This window comes from Taeniopygia guttata, chromosome 1A, assembly GCF_048771995.1.
Source record: "Taeniopygia guttata chromosome 1A, bTaeGut7.mat, whole genome shotgun sequence".
NCBI classification, from domain to species: Eukaryota; Metazoa; Chordata; class Aves; order Passeriformes; family Estrildidae; genus Taeniopygia; species Taeniopygia guttata.
In genome coordinates, this window is record NC_133025.1 from 59,158,092 (window position 1) to 59,180,842 (window position 22,751).

The 22,751-nt window shown below is 39.7% G+C and overlaps 1 protein-coding gene across 1 annotated transcript in view; it reads right to left on the reverse strand.

Annotated features, from left to right (window-relative positions):
- The window catches only part of ETNK1 (ethanolamine kinase 1), a 29,419-nt gene extending 7,316 nt beyond the window's left edge, over window positions 1-22,103 (reverse strand). The window contains exons 1-7 of the mRNA XM_030263359.4: window positions 21,776-22,103; window positions 12,178-12,437; window positions 11,323-11,463; window positions 10,493-10,635; window positions 4,267-4,350; window positions 2,667-2,827; window positions 598-671 (exon numbers count right to left, since the gene is read on the reverse strand). Of these exons, the coding sequence (XP_030119219.1) occupies window positions 598-671; window positions 2,667-2,827; window positions 4,267-4,350; window positions 10,493-10,635; window positions 11,323-11,463; window positions 12,178-12,437; window positions 21,776-21,931 (1,019 nt within the window). The 5' untranslated portion in view covers window positions 21,932-22,103. The remainder of the gene's footprint in view (window positions 1-597; window positions 672-2,666; window positions 2,828-4,266; window positions 4,351-10,492; window positions 10,636-11,322; window positions 11,464-12,177; window positions 12,438-21,775) is intronic.
- Between the last annotated feature and the right edge of the window lie 648 nt (window positions 22,104-22,751).

Here is a 22,751-nt window from a genome sequence, read left to right on the forward strand (position 1 = left end):
TCCCCAAAGCCCAAAGAAGAAATTAATTCCTCTGTTTGCTGCCATGAAAGATCTTTTTAAAAAGGCCGAAGACACAGGTATCTACCTGAAACAGAACTTAACATTCATTGGTAGTAGAAAGAGTCTTTAAAACAAGAATAGCAACTTCCAGGATCAACATTCCATGCAATAAGTAATCAAGCTCTTTTGTACTATATCTTTGACTCGCACTGTTGGAAATGTAGATCTTGCATCTGATAGATAGCACACCTCACTGACCAACTTGGCTTTTATGCCTTTGTCTCTGCAGCAAAAAACACTTGATACCCAAAAACATTAAGTCCCTTGCCTTGTAAACCATGTGTTTTAGCCCAGGGGTACATAATTAGAGAACTTTCCACAACAAAAAACACTGGTTTTTGTTCTGGAAAGAAAAAAGACAGCTTTTACTGCCTTGTTTTCCCTTACAAATGAAGGGTTTTCTTGTATGATCACAGAGGTCAGGTGTGTTGCTCAGATCAGAGTTTCTCATAGCTGGGGTGTTGGACTAAATGTAAAGCCCCACAAGTCCCTTCCACCATGTAGTACTCCATGATTGTACACAGCAAGCATACTTACCCTAGAAAATCAAAATCAATGGTGGAATATTTGGCTTGAATGAGAGCCCACAATCCCCAAAAGAAGTGTGAAGCCTGAAAGAAAAAAATTTACCAGCAAAAAATTAACCTTATCTTAAATCTAACATGTAAACATATTCTCACAGAGACAAAAAATCTGTAAGAGAACACTCAAACCCCAATCTTTTTGTGAAATTACTTGATCACTCTTTACCAAAGACATTTATGAGCAGTATTACAGAATTAATTACTCACAACCAGACAAGGAAATTCATTGGAGTCTAACTCCCTCCCCGTGTTGAAAGCAGCAACTGATTGCTGCTTTTCAAGAGGAACAATGTTCCATTTATAAACTATCACCTATTAAGTAGATTGTTGTATGACTATATATACACCATGCTTAAAAATGCTCAAAAATGTAACCACCACCTCTACTGTTGTAAACTTCTATTATTCTCATGTACTGAGCTCCAGTGCAAACAGGAAATTCCTTTTCAATTTTCAATTCCACCCTTAGACCTGTATAATTACACTCACTTTCACTCCCGGCTTTGACAAAGAGAGATGCAATGCTTTAAGAAAAGCTCTAATTCACCAGCATTTACACAAATTTCTCATCTGTTCCATCTGACTCCATTAGGAGTCCAGAGCAGCAGTGTGGAGGCCTCTGCTCACTAGCAGATTGGAAGTATGGATCATATGAATTATACAATGTTAATACACTTCGAAATGAAACAAGTGATGGCCATGAGCTTGACAGTGTCCTTGTGGAAGACACTTCTGAACAGACTTTGAACTTCAGTAAATGACTGCTCATATTACTTACCTAAATGGCTTCCTGAAGCTTGCATGTTACACTCGACCAGGAATTTAGTAGACATCCATGGACACAACTGAAAACACCTCAAAACAGCAACTGATCTGTGCCCACATGAATCCTGTACCTCTGGTTCAGATAACTTGGCCAGAGAGCTGCAGTTCATCATTTTACATCAACATCTATGATTTATGTCAAGTTTTCCCTTACCAAAGCTTCCCACATGAACTGACACAAGAATCACACGCTGTTTGTGAATCACAGGAAGACTAGTCAGGAACAGGAAGGCAAGTCCCGACCTGTAAACACAGGCCTCTAAACACAACTCCATCCTCTTAAACGTTACTATGGCCATTGTTTGAAACTGACAAAAGGGTGCTATTGATTTTCAAACAGACCACCAGCCTGCTAAACTGCAGCTCTAACTTTCCTAAATGAATGGGCCAGCTGAATTTAACAGTAACAACTAACATTCTAAAAGAATAGTAGCACACAAGCCGTTGTTTTTAAAGCTTGTTTAATAATCAGCTTCCTGTTAACTCTACTTCCTCACTGCAGCCAGTAGCTTTTGCCAGAAAACTCAGGGCATTACAGTAACAGTGCTGTGCTTGAATTAGTAGGGAAGAGGACTAAAATAAGGCCGAAGTGACTACTTTAGCCTTATTCCTCCTACAAATAGCTGGGAATGTTATTCTTCAGAAGAAAAAAAACATACAAGCACTTTTGCTGTAACATTTCCTGTCACATCATCTAGGCAAAACAAGATCAGCAAGAGACTCTAGAGTGACCTATTTATCTGCAAAAGAAAAAATAAATAATATCCATATGTTCTAGTTTAACAGAATGTTATCATCTTATTTTTAAAAATACTTTTAAGGCTTATATGTCTTCATGAAGCACTACCTTGTTCTTCTGTCTTCTTACCATTACAAGCAAAAGTTCAACAAAGACTCCCCATAAGCTGAGGCCAACTTAAACTTGCCAGGCAGATAAACAGACAACAGAAATCCTCACTCAAAGCTCATCTCCTCATTCTCTGAATGTGCCTCCTTCACTAGGAATATTCTATAATGAGCATTTAATATGCAACAGAGAAGCAAGTTTCCATAGAAGAGCAAAGTTTTATTTCTCATGGCAGTTTTCTTTACATGCCACTACGTTCAAATTCAAGAAAATAGCAACTACATTTGTTTGCAGAGTATCAGGTTTCTCTGCATAGTTTAAAACATTTTAATCAAGTGTTTGATACTGACCAGTGCAAACTGATTGACTTGGACATACAGAACTTCAACTTCTTTTCCACTGACTACTGTGCCAAATCCTTTATATTCTTTGTAGGCCTCAAGGTAAGATCTCAGCCATTGCTCCTGCAATTTTCTGTTGGGATAAAGGCTGTAGTCTACCTCATTCACTCCTAGGAAAAAGACAAGAATACTATCAGAACCTAATGTTACATAGAAAAACCACGAGAAACCCTTTAGTACTACCACTAGTAGTCCATTACTGTGCTCTTTCCCACCCCAACACACAGGCACAGATTGATGTGAACAAATAACCACAATTTTACTTTTACCTCACCTTAAATTACATGCTGTCAGCAAGTTCCCACATAGAAATCAGAGTGTTCCACATTACAAATTTATGTTTTCAGCCAGGTAGTCTGCTTTTATGCTGGGATTCAACACCTTGGGTTTTGAGAAAAAGCTTAAGAAAAAGTATTTGCTTTATGAAACAAAAACCCTCACAAATAGATAAAATATTATGTATTTTGTAGGACAAGAGACTCATATGCCACAATATCTCAAGCCAAATCCAGATGCATACCCAGTTATCACCGAGCCCCCATTTGAAGAAAACTTACTGTGACTCTGCCTCTCTCCTTCCCAGGGCATTGGTAGAATTAGGAGCCCGTGACTCATTTTTATCCTATTTTTCTTCCTATACTGAAGGTGCTGAGTCACCAGCGATAGGGAATCTGCCAGGAGCCCCAAACCTGGATCACAGGTCACTTCCATTATCATCCCAGTGAATTTATGAAGTCTCATTAATTTAACTTGCTTTCCAAATGTTTAAATTACCAACTACACAACTCAAATTACCAAGCATAAACTTTGATTTTTTTTCTTTTTTTTTTTTAAGTTATTTAAACTTAACATTGTGAAGTAACTGGTAGATTATGGCTCTTCACTTAACCACAGTGTGCTTTCCATCCGCTCTAATTATTATGTAGGTTTTCCCTGCTGGCCCATGCTCTGAAATAGTACAGCATACACCTGAGGTAATTCCTCCCGTATGGATTAACTGGAATGGGCATTTGCTGTAAAGAATTTGAACTAGCTAATAAATTAATCTAAAACCACCATATTCCTAAAATCCCACCTTTTCCCTATGACATAGTCTTAGCCTCTACTTCTCATTTCAGGACAGGCCAGGTACTTAGTGCACACATTCAAAACCACCAAAACCCACATAATCCTGCCTTTTGGCACTGTGGAATCCCACAGAATAGTGTAGAATATTGTCAACACATGCACCTCTAGTGTGACACCCACCCACACTATTTCACCACAGTGGGCTGTATCTGCTGTGTCACCTCACAGAAGGACGTGGTGAAAGCTGTGTGTTCTGAACTTATCTAACTTTGCCAGAACTTAGGACATGATGTTTCAATCTCTGAGTTAGAAGACCTGCAAAGGAAGGGCACAAATGGTCTGCAAAATGAGACACCAACACATTCTGAGCTGACAGCTGTAAGCATGTAACCGGATACACAAACAAAAAAAAAAAAAGAATGAGTTTGTTGGATTTTTTAGTAAAACCAGTCAAGTCTTACCTCAGAAACCAAATTCTTACCTGCAAATTCATTGAAGTGATTTCCAATGTCATAAGCCAGGTAGTTGTACCCAGAATACTCATAGTCTATGAACTGCACATCACCTGTGTGACAGACAACAGCAGCAATATTAGAGTCCAGATCAAATCAAGTACCAGCCCTGATCCTTTGGTATCCTTTGAAGATTTTTGGGGAAAACAAGCCACAGACCCATCTTGTACCCAGCAGTGTGCACTCAGAGATTTCAGGGTAAGGCTATGACTTATACAATATGAGCTATTTAAGGGTAAATATTCATTCAGCAAAGCTCTAAAATTTAGAGCTTACAATTCTCTCTGCTTCAAGTCTTAGTAGGAGAATTTCAATTTTAACTTCTACCACATGAGGGCCTCCCTTACTCTCAAAATAAGAAGTACAGCAGCACAACCTTTCGTTAAACTTTATGTAGAAATAGCAGATCAATTTCTCCCCAACTTAAAAAATAACAGTCCTGTTTAGTCTCACACAAATGTGCAGTCACAGTGGACTAACACACTGCAGTACGCTGACACTTCCTGTTTCCTTTACTACTCTTACAAAGCAAGATTATTTTTAACTGTTGTTTTTTTAAGCTGGATTCAACTAGTCTCAAGAAACCATCAGACAACCATAAGGTCCACAAAGCCATTAAACTATGTAGCATTGTGGAAACAAGGGCTGATAAAGCAGCAAAACACAGCCCCAAACGTGTCCTAATTGTATTTACCTGTACTGAAGCTGGGGAAAATGCATTGAAGCTGTTCAAGAGAAGTCAAAATGCAAACAAAATGGATTAGGTAAACCTAGAGCTTTTGTATTTTAAGGGAAACAAGCAAAATTATGAAAAAACAGAAAATGAAGCAATGGGTTAACAGAAAATCTGTTTGCACAAGAATATTAAAAAGTAAAGCCTTACATTTCTCACTGCTATACTGAAATGAGTAATATTCACCATTGCATCCTTCTTCCTCTCTATATTCTTTTTTTATCACTACCTGCATTATTTAACAAAAACATTCACTCTATTAGAATGAAAAATCTATTAATATGACTTAAAACTCTAGGCTAAAAAGAAAACAAAGATAACTTAATGTTAAAATTAAGTACATTATGTATGTACTTCCTAGACTAAGGATTTTAAGTGCCTACTACACTGACTCCTTAAGATTTAGGAATATTGTACATCTCAAATAAAATAGTTTCACCAATGTCCTGACCGAGTTAGCACAGAAGTTTATCAGAAATGTTCTTTTCTGTGCAGTTCATCTTTGCCTTTCTTGAACTCCTAACACAATTACGTTTGCCAGATGGACAAATCTTTTTGTCTAAGCACTTAAAATGGAAATTCGACTCTACAACACAAATATAATCACTTAGTCACAAACAAATCCTCCGAGTTCATCCTTACTTCTACTGAAAGAGAGGCTTGCTTGCCAAGGTTATGATGTTAAATCTTTTAGGTTCTAACAAACCAACAGCCCTGCAAAGTGGCAAGCTCCTTCCAGGAAATGCTGTTGGAAGTGGAAAAAATGAAGTTCTCTAGAGCTTTGAAGCAGCAAATCTTACAGCAGTACAGGCAAGATCTTACTGTCACTGATGAACTTATGCTCTGCCTGACCGGCAGATTCCCAGCCTTGCTCTTCCCACTGCTTCTCCAGTGCTGCTTTTCACAACAGACACCTCTAAAGCCACACACCACTTAAATTCCCTACCCCTGGCTAACGTTCTGCTACACAAGTGATCTCCTGAGCCCCTTCTGCCCCCCAGCCATTTAATATCGCTTGTATTGAGAGGTTTGCTTTCTTCCTTTCTTACCTAAAATCCAAACACAGCAGGTGAAAGTCTGCTAGTGAAATATGGACTTAAATACTTTAAATTTTTCATTAGCAGATTTCATCTAGAGCATCTCTAGGTGCAACCATGAATTCATAATTACATTTAAACAACTTACTTCCAGATATAAAGAATATTACATAGAAGCAGAAATTGAAGCTAACAAGATATGTTACTGTCCTCATGAAGCAGGAACAAGGACATACGCAGAGGTAGCAGATGGAGAAAACTTGGCAAACTCGTATTTGATAAGACAAAAGTTCAAAGGAAAAAAGCTTTGCATTTATACTTACCCATTGCAGACTCATACTACTGTGCAACTCAACCTTTTAAACTAATTTTTGCACAAAGGCTCAAAATAAAGATGCACAGCTCTTTCTGTGGAACTGAAAGCAAAAGCTTTGAAGTTTGCTGCTTCAAAAATGTGCAACATAGACATACGTATACATACATATATTCACCCTGCTTTAGAAAAAGCAGAAGAAAGTTTGCAGTCATTGTTTAAATAATCAGTGTATTTTAAGATTTACTGCAGTTCATATGAGAAAGCCACTTCTAAAAGCTATGTCTTGCACCACTGGTTTAGCAGGTAACTGTTGTTTCAAAGTTTCTAAAAGGTATCCACAAATTGGACATCCCATCAATATCCCTGAGAGCAAGAGACACTGGTCTTAGTGTATTTATGCTTTATTGAAATGAGAACATTTGAAAACAAGCTCTCTGGAGAAGCTACTGCTATTGACAGAATAGGCATGTTGAGTGTGGAATAGTTCAAGTTGAAACACACTTCTTTTTTACAGACATGTCCTAGGACAGACAACATGCAACATACCCCACAAAAACCACATGAAGATACAGAATGGAATTCATTGTATTCCATATCCCAGAAATGCACTTTTACATGGATCAGGTAGCAATCAACAAAGCATCTGCTGGATCTCCTCAGGATCTGACAGGTAGGAGGGGGAGGACACCTTTCTTCCTAGCTGCTTTTTCTTTTAAATGGTTTCATAGGGAAAGCACTTCCCCTGCCCAAGTCTTGGCTGTAGCTACCAGAGCTGAAGGATGTATCCTGAATTCTGTCCCATCCTGCTCACCAGGTGAGCCACTGAGCCCATGGAAACAGCTCCAAAGACAAGGATCTGTGCTAGGAATATGCTTAAATTCACACAGCTCACCCACCCAAATAACATTTTAGCTATAAATACCCAAAAGAGCTCCACAAAACAAAACAGGTTTTTAGATCAAAACCAGAAGCCTTAAAAATGCCTCCATCTTCAGAAGCACTGAGCACCCACAAACTCCTACCAAGGATCATAGAAAACTTTGGGTAGACAGAGGGGATAAACAGAACAAAACTATCCATCTACCTACACACAACTCCCTGCCAGCTGATTTTCATATATGCAAAAAGAGCACACATAGAAACAGAACAACACTCTGATGCTGGATCTTGTTGAATAGCAAGTATTTGAACACTCTTAAAATAGCAAGTACTTTTGGAAATTCCCAGTTCATGCTCGGAAAAAAACAAAACACAACCACAAAAACCAAAGACATTTAGTAGCATCAGAGCACAAGGTCTATAAATAAGCAGTACCAAGTCTCAAGCATATTTTGAATATTTGTGATGTCAAAACCGCAATAAAAAACAATGTGAAGTGCTGAACTATATCCTTCACAGGGTAGACGACAGTGATAATTATAAGTTATGTAAAGTACCACTTGCAGATTTCCATATCCTGAGTAACTGAGAATGGACATTAACAAAACAGCAAGAGGCAGAGTTCTCTTAGTCACAGCAGGAACAAATTCAAATCAGATGAGTGAGACTCCATTAAATGAAGTTAACACTCAACATGCTCTTCCAGGCTCATAAATAAGGACAGGAGACTGATTTTTCTTAGAAGCAGTATGTGGCATGACTATGATTTTTCTTTCAAGTCTGAAAACTTAATGTGAATTCAATGCAGAGGACAAATCTAAGGCAAAGCTCAGGAACAAGCCATAATTATTCATACGGCATTGGACACAAGTCCTAGTATGTCTTGATGGTCTGTAGCTTAAACAAATTGCCACAAATCCCCCCAACAAGTAAATGTGCAAATTAAGCATTCAAAAACAAAAGTATAAATACAGTATTACTAAAATAAATAAAGTAGGTTTTCTTTGTGACAGCTTCTGAAAAGCCAGACAATACTACCGGTTTTGCACAAATTTTAGTGAGGAACAAATTAAAAATAAGGTAGCTAATCTAGAAAATCAATTTTCTCTTGTTTTCAGTTTAGGGTTACCAAGGTCTTTTGGATACACAGAAGCTTTTCCAGATGGAAAAGTGAATTTAGTCAGAATATCACATTCACCAAAGCTGTCAACTACCTTCAGACAATTTGATGCCATTCCTTGTGAAGCTCATCTTTTAAAAGATTATATTTTCTGGTCTTGCAAAATTTTTCTTATACAAAGAAAAGCTTTTGCTCTGCTAAACACAATTCCAGTTATGCATGTTTCTTTGCAGTTAAAAGCTGAGCTTCCTGTTGATGCTCTGTAAAAAGTGTGCTATAAAAAACAGCTTCCAAATGACAACCATCCTTTCTACAGTTGGCATTGAGGTTTGGTTACTATGAAAATGGTCCCTGCTGTACCCAGATTGCACAAATTTTACAACACAGTATATGTACAGTGTTCAAACATAAGTTTAATAATATATTTACTTCACATTTCCAAGTGCTTCCCCCAGCTGTTCACAGCTTGCTTGAAGCCTAAGTACTTGACAAACCTCCCTCTCTCCCCACCCAGTCTCCAAACTCTAAACATTCACACACTTGTTACTGTAGGATTGCTCACAAGGGATGCACTATTGGCATTGTTTTTCCACCCATTCTGCTTACAAAAAGAAAAGCTTTTTTTTTTTTTTTTCAATTAGGAGCTTCAAGCCTATCAACCACAACAGGGAAGCTTTTAAAGGAATTCCTCAGATCTTTTTCTTTTGTTGTATGGTTCTGCTACAAAAAGTAACCAAAAAAATTACTTTTATCTCAGTGAGCCTTCTCTGGAATGCTAAAACCCAAGGTAAATTCAGCACTAAAAAAAACCCCATGGTAAAAGAGATTTAGTTTTGGTACTACAATATCACAACACCAAGTACTTTCATGCTTTCGCCCGTTTCTCTTTTTAAGCAGAACAATAATCCATCATTGAAACTCAGTAAAACCTCTCAAGCTTGGTGCTGAATTCACAGAATTAAAAGTTTATGCTAATAGCATTTTTAGGGTGCATTTACACATATAGGCATAGATAACTTAAGCAATTCCCTTCAAAGGTGGTATTACTCAGAGGGAAACTTCTATACACATCACTAAAAGAGCTTATTTCCTCAGTTCATATGGTGATGCAGATATGATGCAGAATTCAAATATGATGCAGAAGTGTGCTGGCACATACAGCCAGTTTTCATACTAGAACCAGCACCAGCTTAATTTTGTTCTTCTTTTTCTTTAGGAGTTAAGGCACATAACTTACTTACCAACAATCTTATTCAACTGGCACAAAAATACACAGCTACTAGAAGGAATGCACCATTCTTATTTCAAGGGAAAACTTAATCTGATTAGTCACATTCAGCTGAGCTCAGGTATTTGTAATGGGAGGAAAATTGTGTATTGTTACTGCACAGAGGCCATTTTGGTGTCACAAGTTTGCCTTGTTTGCTTTAATTCCTGATTGATTCACTTAGTAACTGAGCCCCAAACCACTAAAATCAGTAAGCTGTGGGTTTATATGGAAGCTTTAACAGATCTTATTAACTACAAGTTACATACTTGTTCTATAGTAACAGAAACAAAACTGTAATTAATTTTTGCCCAGATGTGTGCTGCCTACAACTGTTTTAACAAAGCACATATTTACAAAAGAAATCTTTCAAGACGTCTGTGTACCTCATGCAGAAAACAAATTGAGCTACTGAATGTAGTAGTTAATATCATTAAGATTCTTCATTATAAAAAGGTATTCCCCACAGACCAGAGCTAAATGTTACAGGAGACCATTTTCATGTTATTTTCTATACTTGCATGATTTTCTTTTCTTCCTAAAAGCTTGATATAACCAGAACAAAATTAGCATTCAGTTATGTACTTTGAAACTCAGGCATACAGGCAAGCTGGGGATGAACAAATTCATGAGGTCATTAAAGAAAAGCAAGGAGCACTGATTTTCTTCCTCTATAAAGTAGCATACAGAAGAAAATTAGCTAATTAAGCATAGGTATCACTACCATTACACTGGGTCTCAAAAGCTCAAAGTGACTTCACCTCAACAAATCAGTAAAACAACACCACTGATGCAGCACATGCAAGTACAGCACACACAAAGCCCCTCACTACTCACACCTACCTCTTTTCTTGTTGTAAATAATATTCTTACACAACAGGTCGTTGTGACAGAGCACCACTGGTGATCCTAAATTTGACAGCCTCTCCTTCATCCAGGCCATCTCTTCCTGAAGAACTTGAGGACTCGGAATGTCATTTAAGAACCTTTTCAGGTATAAGGAAACAGAGTTAACATTTAGTACTCTGTGTTCCATAGCAAGCATTTGTAATAAAGTACTTTTCTCTACATTCTTCCTGTAAATAGTTCAACAGACCCTCTCCCAAATCAGGTTATTCCTTCCCAAATTATGGCATTCATTTTTTTTCTGTCCTCCCCAGAAAACAATTTTCTGAAGATTATCTGTGCTGTAAACACAACAGTAGTCCAAGAATCAGGAGCAGAACATGAACACATTCACACACATTTTAAAGGTGCAAAGATTAAAAGAATTACTGCATGAATTAATTCACTTTTTGTTCACATTCCAGTACTTTTTCCAAGAAGAATACACAACAGTATTAGGTACCATATGTATCTATACTGAGGAAATTAAGTTTTAGTCGAGTCACAGGATACACTTAAATGGCCATTTTGTACTCTACATTTTCGTTACCTACTCATCTGTTCTCAGTTTTCTTAACAATTTGACATTGTAAAAGAAAAAACACTTTGCTAGAGCATTCTTTAATTACAATGCAGCAAGAAGGGTGTCCATGATTTCAAAGTCACATGAAGAATATTTTTAAGCTGGAGTCTGCCTTCTGAGCAATATGAAGCCTGATGATATTGTACAAACACAGAATCCAGCAGAAGGAATGCAAAGTCGGGAAAGAACATGATTAAATACCCACCTTTTATTTACTTCCTCATCTGCAAATTCTGTGGGTATGAGAGAGAAGTATTTCCCCATTTTCAGCCACAAATTGGATTTAGGGATCCATCCATTGTGTGCATGAATAGTATGGATTTTAGCAAGCTGTCTAGCAATGAGTCTAAAAAAAATTAAAATGAAATTAGTATTCTATTTAACTGAAAAATTCTAAAAAATACAGCTCGGGAATTCAAAGAGGCTTTAAACAAGCCATAGGGTAGGGTAGCACATTTCAAGACTCAGAAGTCCATTAGGATAACTACCCGTGTAAAGAGAGGAGGAAGGATTGGAGTTCAGTTACAGCACACAAACTTCACCTGCATTTACAGTCTACTCTTGCTTATTTTTCCAAGTATTGATTCAAATTATCTGCTATTTTTAGGCAAATACATTTCAGCGCACACATGAAAAACTAAAATCTTGCAACATCAGCACTTTCTGTTCACTGCTGACAGTTTAAAAAAATCATTTCTCAGTGGAACTTTCTGGTATCTATTCACAAAAAGAATGTCTTGGAAACAGTTGGAAGTACTTTAACCAAGTCCAGCCCCCCTACAACTCCACCACATTCAATGACCTTTAATGGTGATTTGCAAGTGTTAAACACAATAACCAGATCTTTAATGAATACAGTGCTCTGTGGAGGCATCAGCAATCATTGTTCAGAACTGAAATACCATAACTAAGGCAGTATGAGCAACAGTTTAGTGCAGCCTTACAGAAATACACATTTTCTGCTCAAACTCAACTAACTCAAAGTCCTTCAGGCCAGGCAGAACTTCATAAATGCACAATGAAAAAATGAGATTTTTTTTTAAAGGGTTTAAAAGCTTACCTGAAGATGTCTGGATTGCACACATGCTCTGGATCTAGGGCTTCTCCCTGCATGAACTCGTAGCACAGGCCATTGTTGAAGGTGCAGTAGAGCTGCGGTGCACAGCCGTGGGCCTGCAGCACTCGGAAACTCTTCACCTCCTCGTCCCGGTCCACCAGCAGCTCCGTCTTGTTCCCGTAGATCCGAACCAGAACCACATCGTCTGTCGTGTCATCCACGTAGCAGCCAATCAACTTATTGGTGATTCCATCGGTGAACAGCTGCAAAGCAAAAATAATGCAGTAAGCGACTCAACTCTGCATCTTCAAGAAGCAGGAAGGGAATGCCAAGTTACCCGTCCGCTTCCAAAACACAAATGTTCACTAGACTGAGCACTGAGAACTAAAATCTTAAAGACAGAGAAGTATCATGAAGAAAATACTTGAATAAAAAATGTGGGGGGGTTTTGTATTTACAGTCATGTCTCTTCTTCTACTCTGTGCCCTCAAAGCCCTAATTCTTAATTCAACCCTCCCACAAAACAACCTCAGAGTAAAACAAGCAAGCGGCAAAAAGCAGCTTCAAGTTGGATAACAAACATTTTTTAATTCTTAATAGCAGTGAGGTCAGAAAGTCAGCTGAAGAAAAAAAGAAACCTATTTATCAGGATCAGAACACTAAGCATTCAACGACAACAGTTTGATTTCCTTATTTACTCATATCCAGTCCTGCACCTTCTGATATAACTTCTGCCTCAAACCCTAAGTCTGGCCCAGAACAAAATACTGACAAATGCAGTGATCTGTTGTGTGTCAGACATTACTCTAAGCCATAGTATTTAATGAAAAAGTGCTTTCGCTAAAAACACACACCAACAACAAGAAACACACTTAGAGGCATCATCATTCTTTAGAACCTTGGACAGTTTGCGCGGAGCTTCCTTATGATCTGGGGGAGGGAGGTATTTAGGGGGTTTTTTTGTTCGTTTTATAAAACAGTAAAACCAAATTTAGGAAGTTTGAGTTCTATTCTCCACCCCCCAAGATATAGCCTTTATTTTGGAAAGTAGTATCACTCAAACACAAGTGACAGATTATTTCCAAATCTCAGGGGTTTAGAAAAATTAAGAATTAGGAGCAAATTTTTTAATTACTAAAGGAAAAAAAAAAACCAAACAAAAACAGAAGTTGGGTCAAGTCTCCCTGTTTAGGAAAAGACAAGACTTTCACAGTAGATGTGTTTTAGCTCATATGCTTTGCTTTCCCCAACACCCCCAATTTAATGAGGTCAACAGATTCATCAATAAATCCAGAAAAGAAGTGGGGAAGTTTCAGTTGTCATCACAAATAAGAAGAAATAAACCAAGCTCCTGATGAAAGATGCAGAGGATACAAAGGTACTCTATTTTCTTGAACAGTTACAAACACTCTATCTTGAAGAAGTAGGTATAGCAAATTATATAACTTCCATCTAGACAGGGTTACCATAAATTCAAATAAAATTGCTTACACGGCCTCTTTGACTGACTCAAAATTAAGACTTGACAATTTATGGGTACAGATTGTTAGTAGCTATGACTTTAATAACTTAAGGTGAATAATGAAGAATCCTGAACAGTGATCACTGTTACAACGTTAAGCACTGCAAGTAAGAAAACTTTTCCACTTAGCACCATAGATAATGGGCTTGAGCAGTGCTTCACAGATTTGAACAGGCAGTACTTCAATGCATTTCAAATGCTTGTAAATCACAAACTACACCCTTATACTATAAATGTACCCATTCATAACCTTCCCACTCATACGTATATGGTCACAGAATGGCTCAGATGAAGAAGGGATGTCCTGGGATCCTCTAGTAAAACCTCCCTGCTCAATCAGGGCCAGGCACAGCCAGCTGCCCAGGACTGTGCCAAGGGCAATCTCCAGGAATTCTGGAGACTTTATAACCTGTCTGGCATCACATTCCAGCATCTGACCATCCTCATTTGTTGAGATGAAACTTTCCATGTTTTATTTTGTGCCCATTGCTTTGTCTGTCGCTGGGCTCTGAATGTCTCTTCAATTCCCCCTTCCCAGGTATTTTTACATCTAAGATCCCTGCAAGCCTTCTTTTTTCAGGCCAAATATGAAAGATTCTCCAGGTCCCTCTGTAATCTTCATGAACCTTTGCTGAACCTTTGCTGGACTTTCTCCAATGAGCACGTGTCTTCCTTCTACTGGAGAGCTAAGAGCAGGACACAAGCACCTAAAGATGGCAAATCAACATACAAGTACTGATTCTTGTACCTTTTAACATAACCCCATAATTAATTCATTTAAAAAGTATGAAGTGCACTTTGTGGAAGTGATTCGTGTTGAGCTGTTCGAGTCAAAAAGTATCTGCTCTGCCATGCTTAGATAAAAACTTCCAAAATGTAGTTCAAAGAAAAAAAATGTACTATGAAAAAGACACAGCTCTAAGGTCATAAAAAATAGTGACACTACAAAAAAATACATTAACAGTGCTGATGCAAAGAAACAGTAAGAATTTGAGTTGTTATGCTGCTGAACAGACTCTGCTGGGCACATTACACCTTCTGTCACAGGTCTATTATCCCCTTAAAACAAGTTTCATTAGCACTAATAAAAAGAAATCTGCAACAAGGAAATTGGACTCCCTCAACTGTTAATTTAGGAACTCTACTGATTAGCATCTATTTGTAACATGCTGCTACAAATAATTATTTACACCCAGGAGCATTTTAGCTCTTGCTTCTTAAACAGGCAGAAGATTCACTTACTTTTCTAATAACATTATTCAAAGTAGACAATTTCCATATTCCATCATAAGAAAACATCTAGTGTTTACTACCACCAGTAAAAGAACATAATAGTCACTTTACTCTTTTATTCAGAATGCCTTTACTATTTAAAGAATCGGCTTAGAAGGCCTGGCCCAAAACATAACCTGAAATGAAGCAGAGCAACACAGGCGTTCTATAGTAAAAGCATCAGTTGAGCATGAAAAGCAGAGAACAGACTCTGATGATGTGGATAAGATAATCAGTAATGTATCAAGGCCACATGGAAGAAGATGTAAGAATGTACAGAATGCAATGGAAGTAAAAAATTCTGGGAATAAATTTAAAAAATGCAGAGACAGAAGAAGTTAAGAACACAATGCAACACAAAAAAAACCTCCAGCAGCAAGATTCTGACATGCCTGTAATCCCCAAAAAGTTACTTACTCTGATATGTGCTTATCACAGCTTAATACATACTTTCACATGAGGTGATACAAAGGTAAAACTAAACTCAGAAACATTTCTGGAAATTATATTTATACTGCCCACAATCAGATCTAGCTTGAATCTAAGGCTTTCTAGAAAAAAAAAAAAGAAAAAAAAAAAAGAAACTGTTTAATGATGCAGACTTAAGGCGAGAAGCTACAAATAAGCTTAAGTCACTCAAGTCTCAGAGAGCAGCACATAGTATAACCAAGACATGAAGCACCTTTGAGCTACCTTACCCTAAAAGCAGTGTTATTAGGTTATTAGATTCCTGGAAAGGGCATATGATGCATATGCTTCCATCTAATAAGCAGGTGTTCCATGAAAAGCTTCTCTCTAATCCCTTCATTCCAAGTGCTCAGAAGAATGAGAATGAAATTCCAATCACATGTAACAAGAACAAATAGACAGAGATAAAAGTGCCATGGTGCAAAGTAGAAAGTACTTATGACTCAGAAGGGCTGACTTTTCCCTTCTAGACTGAGTTATGACATCCACAGGAGGAGAACACAGGAGACAGTACTGTAGTGCCATAAAAACACAACAGCGATGTGAAACTGCAGCATAAATAAACAGGAACTCCCTGACTAAACTGCTGAACCCCAGACTGACTTTAAGATCTCCAGAAAGGAACTGACTTCAATAACATGCTTCATTAATGTTTACAAAACTTTGACTTTGTATCGTAAATCTAAATTGTTCTTTCTTCTGGAAATGTATAGTCTACACAGACACTTCCACAGGTATACAGGTCAAGAACTGAACTTGAAACACAGCTACTTATTTCTTTCTCTGTAGCTGTTGTAGTTGCCTTTCTGTAGCTATTCATAAAAGAAGGACAAAGTACAACTACTGGAAAATGCCTTGGGTAAATTCTCACATGAGCAGCCTCATTCAGAGGTCTCCAGGCTCTGGAGCCACATACTCCAGGTCATTTCACACAGCAGGTGAAAGTCACTGTCTGCAGGATTTAGGAGGTCAGATGATCAGGAGCGAGATCAGTTGGTGTTAAAAATACCAAAAAAGAAGGAAGCAAGCACGTCTGCAGCACTGTTCTCTGCCAAGTTCAGCCACAGGCTGAGCTACAGCTTCCACTGAACTCCTGGGGTGCTGTGCAGGGCAGCAGCACTCACAGCAGGTCGTGCTGGCAACCCTCAAGTGGTTTTTCTGGACTACCAAACCATACACACTACAGCTTCAATGTGAGTGTGGGTTTTGTTTTGGGCAGAAGGCTGGCTTTGATTGGAATGAGTGACAGTATGTTAAATTTTTGGTGGGGTTTTTCTTTTGGCAGAGCAGGGTGGGTTTGTTTTGGTTTTTTTTAATGTTGGGGGGGAAAAAAAGATAGTAAGTTACTTATTTTTCACCTTTTTTCTGGAGAATATTCTTTGACCTGAAAATAGTCAACATCAGATAACTAGTTAACACTTTGAAAGTGATTAATCTGCTTTACAAATTTTGTGATACTGATTAAAACAGCTACAGATTTTCAAATAATAATAATAGCTTTTAAAAAGCTAATAGGAAGGGAGCCTAAGACTTTATTCTAAATTCAAGAATTAATTTGCTGTTCCTCCCCCTGGAAGACTTTGACATGAAATCTCCCCTGGGGGCTGGGGAGGGAGGGGCAGAGGGACAGGAACTAAACTGTCTTGGACTATTCCTTTCCAATGTTACAAGCCTGTAGCAGAAGTTACCAACCTTTACATGGACTCCTCTAAGCTGTGACTAAACAAACATTGATTCCCTGTAATCACAACCTCAGTCATCAATAAGCACCTCTCTATTGTGCACAGCTGAATCACATCAGGCACACATGGCATATCACTTGCAGAAAATGTCACTACAGTTTCTGCCCCACACAGACACCACAAAAACCTTTAGAAACAGGATTATCAGGCTTCATCGGAAGCTTAAAAAGCCTTGAGAAACCAACCCAGCCTCCAAGGACATCCAATCCTGATGGCATTTCCCACTGACTGTGACACTGCATTCAAGGCACACCTCAAATTACAGTTTTTCCACAAAACCTAAGTAATGCAGCCCAGTCTGCAGCTCTAACTTTTCTTATCCTTCTCCTCACTCATCACTTCTCCATTTGGAGCTATCAGCACTTCTCTGTGGATTCGTTCCTTTATCTATATGTGGCGACTGCTTTCTCAACTGCTCAAGTGGGTGACATGCCAAAACCAGCTGAGCAATAAACATCTCACTTGAAAAATGTTAACAGCACTGAGATACAAAATAAAGTTTACTTTGTTTCCGAGACACATTTTCAATTATTTCAATGCTTTTAAACCCACACTCAGTCTGCTTAAATAAACTAAAAACTATTACAACAAGTTCAGAACTCTGAACCAAATGACAGTTTGTTATAAAAACAATATTAAGATCAACACAAGTAAATAAATTAGATCAGCAGCCAGAAAATACTGCCTGAAGAAAAGTTACTGAGTGCAAGTCAGGATGAAAAATCAAAAAAAAAAAAAAAAGGATAAAAAGGATAAAAGCTAATCAGGCAAATATACAAGTAGATGGGTGGTTGTTTCACTGGCGAAAGCACAATTTTTTGTAAGCCTTGGGTCCATCCCATTCACATTTCATTGCTGCAGGAACAAACCTTTGCAAATGATACAGTGTTGCAGAAGTAAAATCCCGCAAAGTGTTGATAAGTGCAAAGACATGTACATCTTGGGGGGGGGGGGGGGGGAACCTAACAATAACAACAACAAAAAAAACACAGTACCAGAAAACAAGGAAGGCCCAAATATTTCAGAGAATTAAAAAAAGCACATTAATCCAACTTAATTGGAGATGATAGTTGCTTGCAGGATTTGCATGGGGAGGTTATGGAATGTCTGTATGAAATATTAATCCCCTTAACAAAACAGATTCATTCCACCTCTCCTCAGGTTTCATCCAGGACAGGAGCACTGTTAGCCAGCCTAAAATTTTCATGATTTGAAATCTTTGAATGATTCCTCAGCAAATTTTTTCCCACATATATCATTCTGGTCTACCCAAATAATGGTATAAATTAACACTATTAGTATTATGCCTTTCCTCCAATAAAAACAGACAGCCTTTATTCTCAATACAAAATATTATTTCAGAATGGTAAGAAATACTGATGTTTTTTTCCTGCACTGTAACATTACACTGCAGAGAAGAAATTGTGTATTAACCTACTGAATCTTTCTTTGCCACCAGACTTACAAGAGATAGTCATGGGATAAAAGAATCCTGAATCAGCACTAGTAAAGTAGTAACTAATTTTCCCATATTGTAAGCAAACATTGATCTTCCTTGAATCTCCACAAAAAGAAAAAATAAGGAATTTGTAAGGTGGGCAACAAAATCCAATCTGTAAGCACATTTTTACATAGGAAGGGTAATACAACCTCTTTAAAACAGTCAAGGTAAAAACAATTAAGTTTTTATATTTCATTAAGAATCATGCAGAATATAAAAACTGGAATGCCCACTGTCAATATTCAGGCAGTTTACAAAACTCAGAAGCCCTGTTTTGAGCTAGAAGAGCATTTTTAAGTGAAATTTTAAAAAACACTATTTCTCATGTTCACAACCAGCTTCTGAATTTAGCAAGCAGTGAGTTTCTCAGCAGGAGTTTTTCAGAGGCCTCCAAAGATTCCTTTCAACCAGAACTACTCAACATTGCTATTACCAAAAATCAGCCATTCCAGAACTAAAAGTGTCTACGGCAAAAAGCAGAGAAAACAAACCTTGAAGTTCAGAAGTTAGTAAATCAAGTACCCAAGCCTATACAGTTCTTAGGGCATTTTCAGCTGACAACTGCACAATCTACGTGAAGATGAGTGTTTACACAGAAAAATTCTGTTTCTCCCTAGCAATGTGGGATAACTTGAACAGTTGTACTGCCCTGTAGGGACAACATTCACCTATAACTTCATATAAAGGAGATACATTACAGTATAACTGCTTCCATTTAAAAAAGTAACAGGTGATGCTTCTAATGTTATAGCCTTGCTGATAAATAATACAATAAAAATTAAAATCTTCAGTGCTTAAATTATTATATTTCATCTTCCATCCTACATTGTGTTTTATGCTATGGTATAAAAAAATTTTAAATGTTAAAATATAGTCCTGATTTCAGGTACTTATAAATCTTAGGGAAAGCGAGGATTAAGCATTAACCTATACTAACTACAGTTTCAAAATTATTTAGCTGACTAAACAAGTTAACACACAAGAAGTAAATTTTTGCAAGAGAAGTTAATTAACTTTTTCAAATTAAACTCTGGACTCTTCAAGTGCTTACTAACTGTTCTGACCCAAGAATTATCAAGAGCAAAGGTAGCAAATGGCAGAGTTCACCAGAAGAAGCAGTAGCTGATTAAACCTATCATTGTCCTATCATTAAACCTATTCTTTGTCCGCTTTTCTGTTTCAGATTAGTCAGGCATATTTCCTTCCCATCCTCATCTCCCTCCCTAACACACCCACCTAAAGGGAGGATTCCAGGGCATCCTCCTGTTCGCTCACAGAAAGAGCCAACACCTTTCTGTATTCTGAGGTACACCATGAATGGCTGCACTGCCACTCCTGCTGTTGGAGCCTGCTCCAAACCACAGGCACTTCTGCTTGTTGCACACTCACTGCAGCTTCAACAGCAGCTAGAGAGTTAAAACTAAAAGGCCAGAGCTGAAGAGTTAAAAATAAAATAGTTTTGTGAATAGAATGCTCTTTCACTGTTCAAAAGGAAAACACTCAGCTGAGAAGTTGTGCTGTTAAACTTGGTTAAAACTAAACTCAATACATTTTTTAGACAGAAACCTCTAACCACAAACAGTTATCTCCACTTCCATGTGACCAGTCAACAGAGACCCTGCTCCACACCAATGGTACTGGTGTTTTTTAATCTGTTAATTGTTTCTCACAAAGGGAGTGGCAGAAGGAAGCAACATTTTTTTTTCCTTAAAATTTTACCCAAAGGATAGAGTCATCCCTGCTTAACAAGATGGTTTGGTTTCATTTTTCAACAATGCTGAATGAAAGACATAAACATTTTTTGCTAAGAACAGCAGTCATCAGAGAACCAAAAAAAAAACCCAACAAAACAACTACGTATAACTTTATGTAGCCATGCAAGGAGCAGCAAGTTGGATTATGCTTATGGACCCCTTCCAACTCAAGATATAAAGATATCTTTAACAACCTTGTTTAGCTTTACATGTTGTAAAAAGCTATTTTCATTGCACCTCAAGATGTTGGGATCTTGTGTAACTTATGGCCACTGCCTCAAACAGATTATTTGGAAAAAGCTCATTAGCTTTATTTTCATGCTAACGGGACTGTCATGTGTCAAGTTCCATTTTTCTTTCAAGACATCAGAAAACTGCAGTCAAATTACATGCCATTACCTCAACGTGCTCAACTTTCCTATACAAATTAGTTCAGCAGCTCTCCAAAGAGGACCTTCATTGAAATGAGACACCTCCATGCAATAACAGCTGCTGAATAACACAGTTGAGCATATAATAAAATGCTCAACTAACCACAGGCTAAACTGCTATTTCAGCCAGACAAACTGGCTAGAGTTTTTAAGTCCAGGGCCCATGTTAAGCATATTCTAGAAGCACAAAAGCAGCCAATCCTCCGGCAGATGACTCGTCATAAGTCCGAATGCCTGCTCATTCAGTGAGCAGCAGAGACAGCAGCGGTGCTTCTGCCAGGAGCAGCGAACACGGGCCTTAGTGGGGCTCCTGCGTACAGACACCGCCAGCCCAAACCCCAGCCCCGCTGCGAACACAAGACGGATATTTATTATGGTTTTTATTGCAGGAAGCATCCGACAAGGGCTCCACCGCCCGTGGGAGCGCCCCGGGCGGCGGAACGGCCTGCTCCGATGGGCCGTCCTCCGCTCTACCCAGCTCATGAACACACCCAGCCAGCAGAGACACGGCGCGGGTGACGCCGGAGCGGCTCCTATTCCCTCCCTCAGCGAGCAGCTCCTGTTCCCTCCCTCGGCCCGGCTCCGGAGCTCTCCCCACCGCTAGCGCGGGCAACCGGGCTCCGGCGGGCAGGGCACGGCAGGAGGAAGACGCAAGCGGGCGGCGGGGAGGACGGAAGGAGGGAGCCAAGGATGCTGCGCGCCGCCCCGCCCCGCCGCCGGGCTGCCCAGCAAATGGGGCTCCGCGAAGGGGGCTGCGGCGACGAGCGGGGGAAGGAGGGTGGGGAGGAAAGAAGGCGGCAGCTCCCCCGCACAATGGCCGCCCGCCCTCGCCCCTGCCTCGCCTGCTGCTCCCCTCCCCGCCGGCCCGGGCTGCTGCATCCCCACGCGAAGCTGCCTGAGGACCCCCGTACCTGCAGAGTGACCTCCTCGGGTCTCCAGTGCGGGCGCAGCCGGCGCAAGAGCTGCAAGGCGCCCTGGCGATAGCCGGGCCCCTCCCGCTCGCTGACCGTGATGTCCAGCTTGGGCACCTCCGGCGAGCCAGGCGGGACGTGGATGTAATTGGACATGACAGCGGGCAGGACGCGGCGCGACACGGGGACACGAGAGTAGGCAGCCCTCGCTGGCGCTCCCTCCGCAGCGGAGCCGGCAAGTGACGGGGAAATTTCCACTTGGGCTCCCGATAAAGCGGCTCCACCTCTCCGGCTGCTGCGCGGAGCAGCTTGGGAGAGCGGGCGGAGCCTGCCCCCCGCCCGTCCCCTCCTGAGCTGTCCCCTCAGGTACCCGCCCGTCCTTTCTGGAGCCCCGCTGTTCCCTCAGGCGTCCACACGTCCCTTCCGGAGCCCCGCTGAACCCTCGGGCACCCGCCCCTTCCCTCTAGGGCCCCGCTGTCCCTCGCATCACCCTGTCGGGGAGGGGATTTACCGAGTGTGTCCGGGGCCGCTGCGGGAGAACGGCCGTGAAGGAATGCGAGCACCTCTCGGGCGAGCGGCTGACCCTAACCGGGCTCGGAGTTACCTGCTGCGGTTGATTTTTTTGTCTTTAATTTGGTCCCGGCTTTCAGAACCCCTCAGGGCGCGCACCTGCTTAGCGCCTTGATCCGCTCCGTCTACAGAGCAGCTACGGTCTTTCAGTTTTCCCCCTTACTTAATTTATGCTGGAAATCTTGTTGCCTTAGTTATTTTCGGCGCAAAAAAAGGAGAAAAAAAAAAAAAAAAAAAAAAAAAAAAAAAAAAAAAGGAGAGAGCCCAGACTACCAGACTACACCACAGGAGAAAAAGGTCCCATCTTTTTTAGAAATATTTTTATGCTCCCCCTAATAGTCCTACGAGTACCTGCCTCCTTTCATATTCTGTGCTCTTACCACAGAGTAAACACCGACCAAGATGT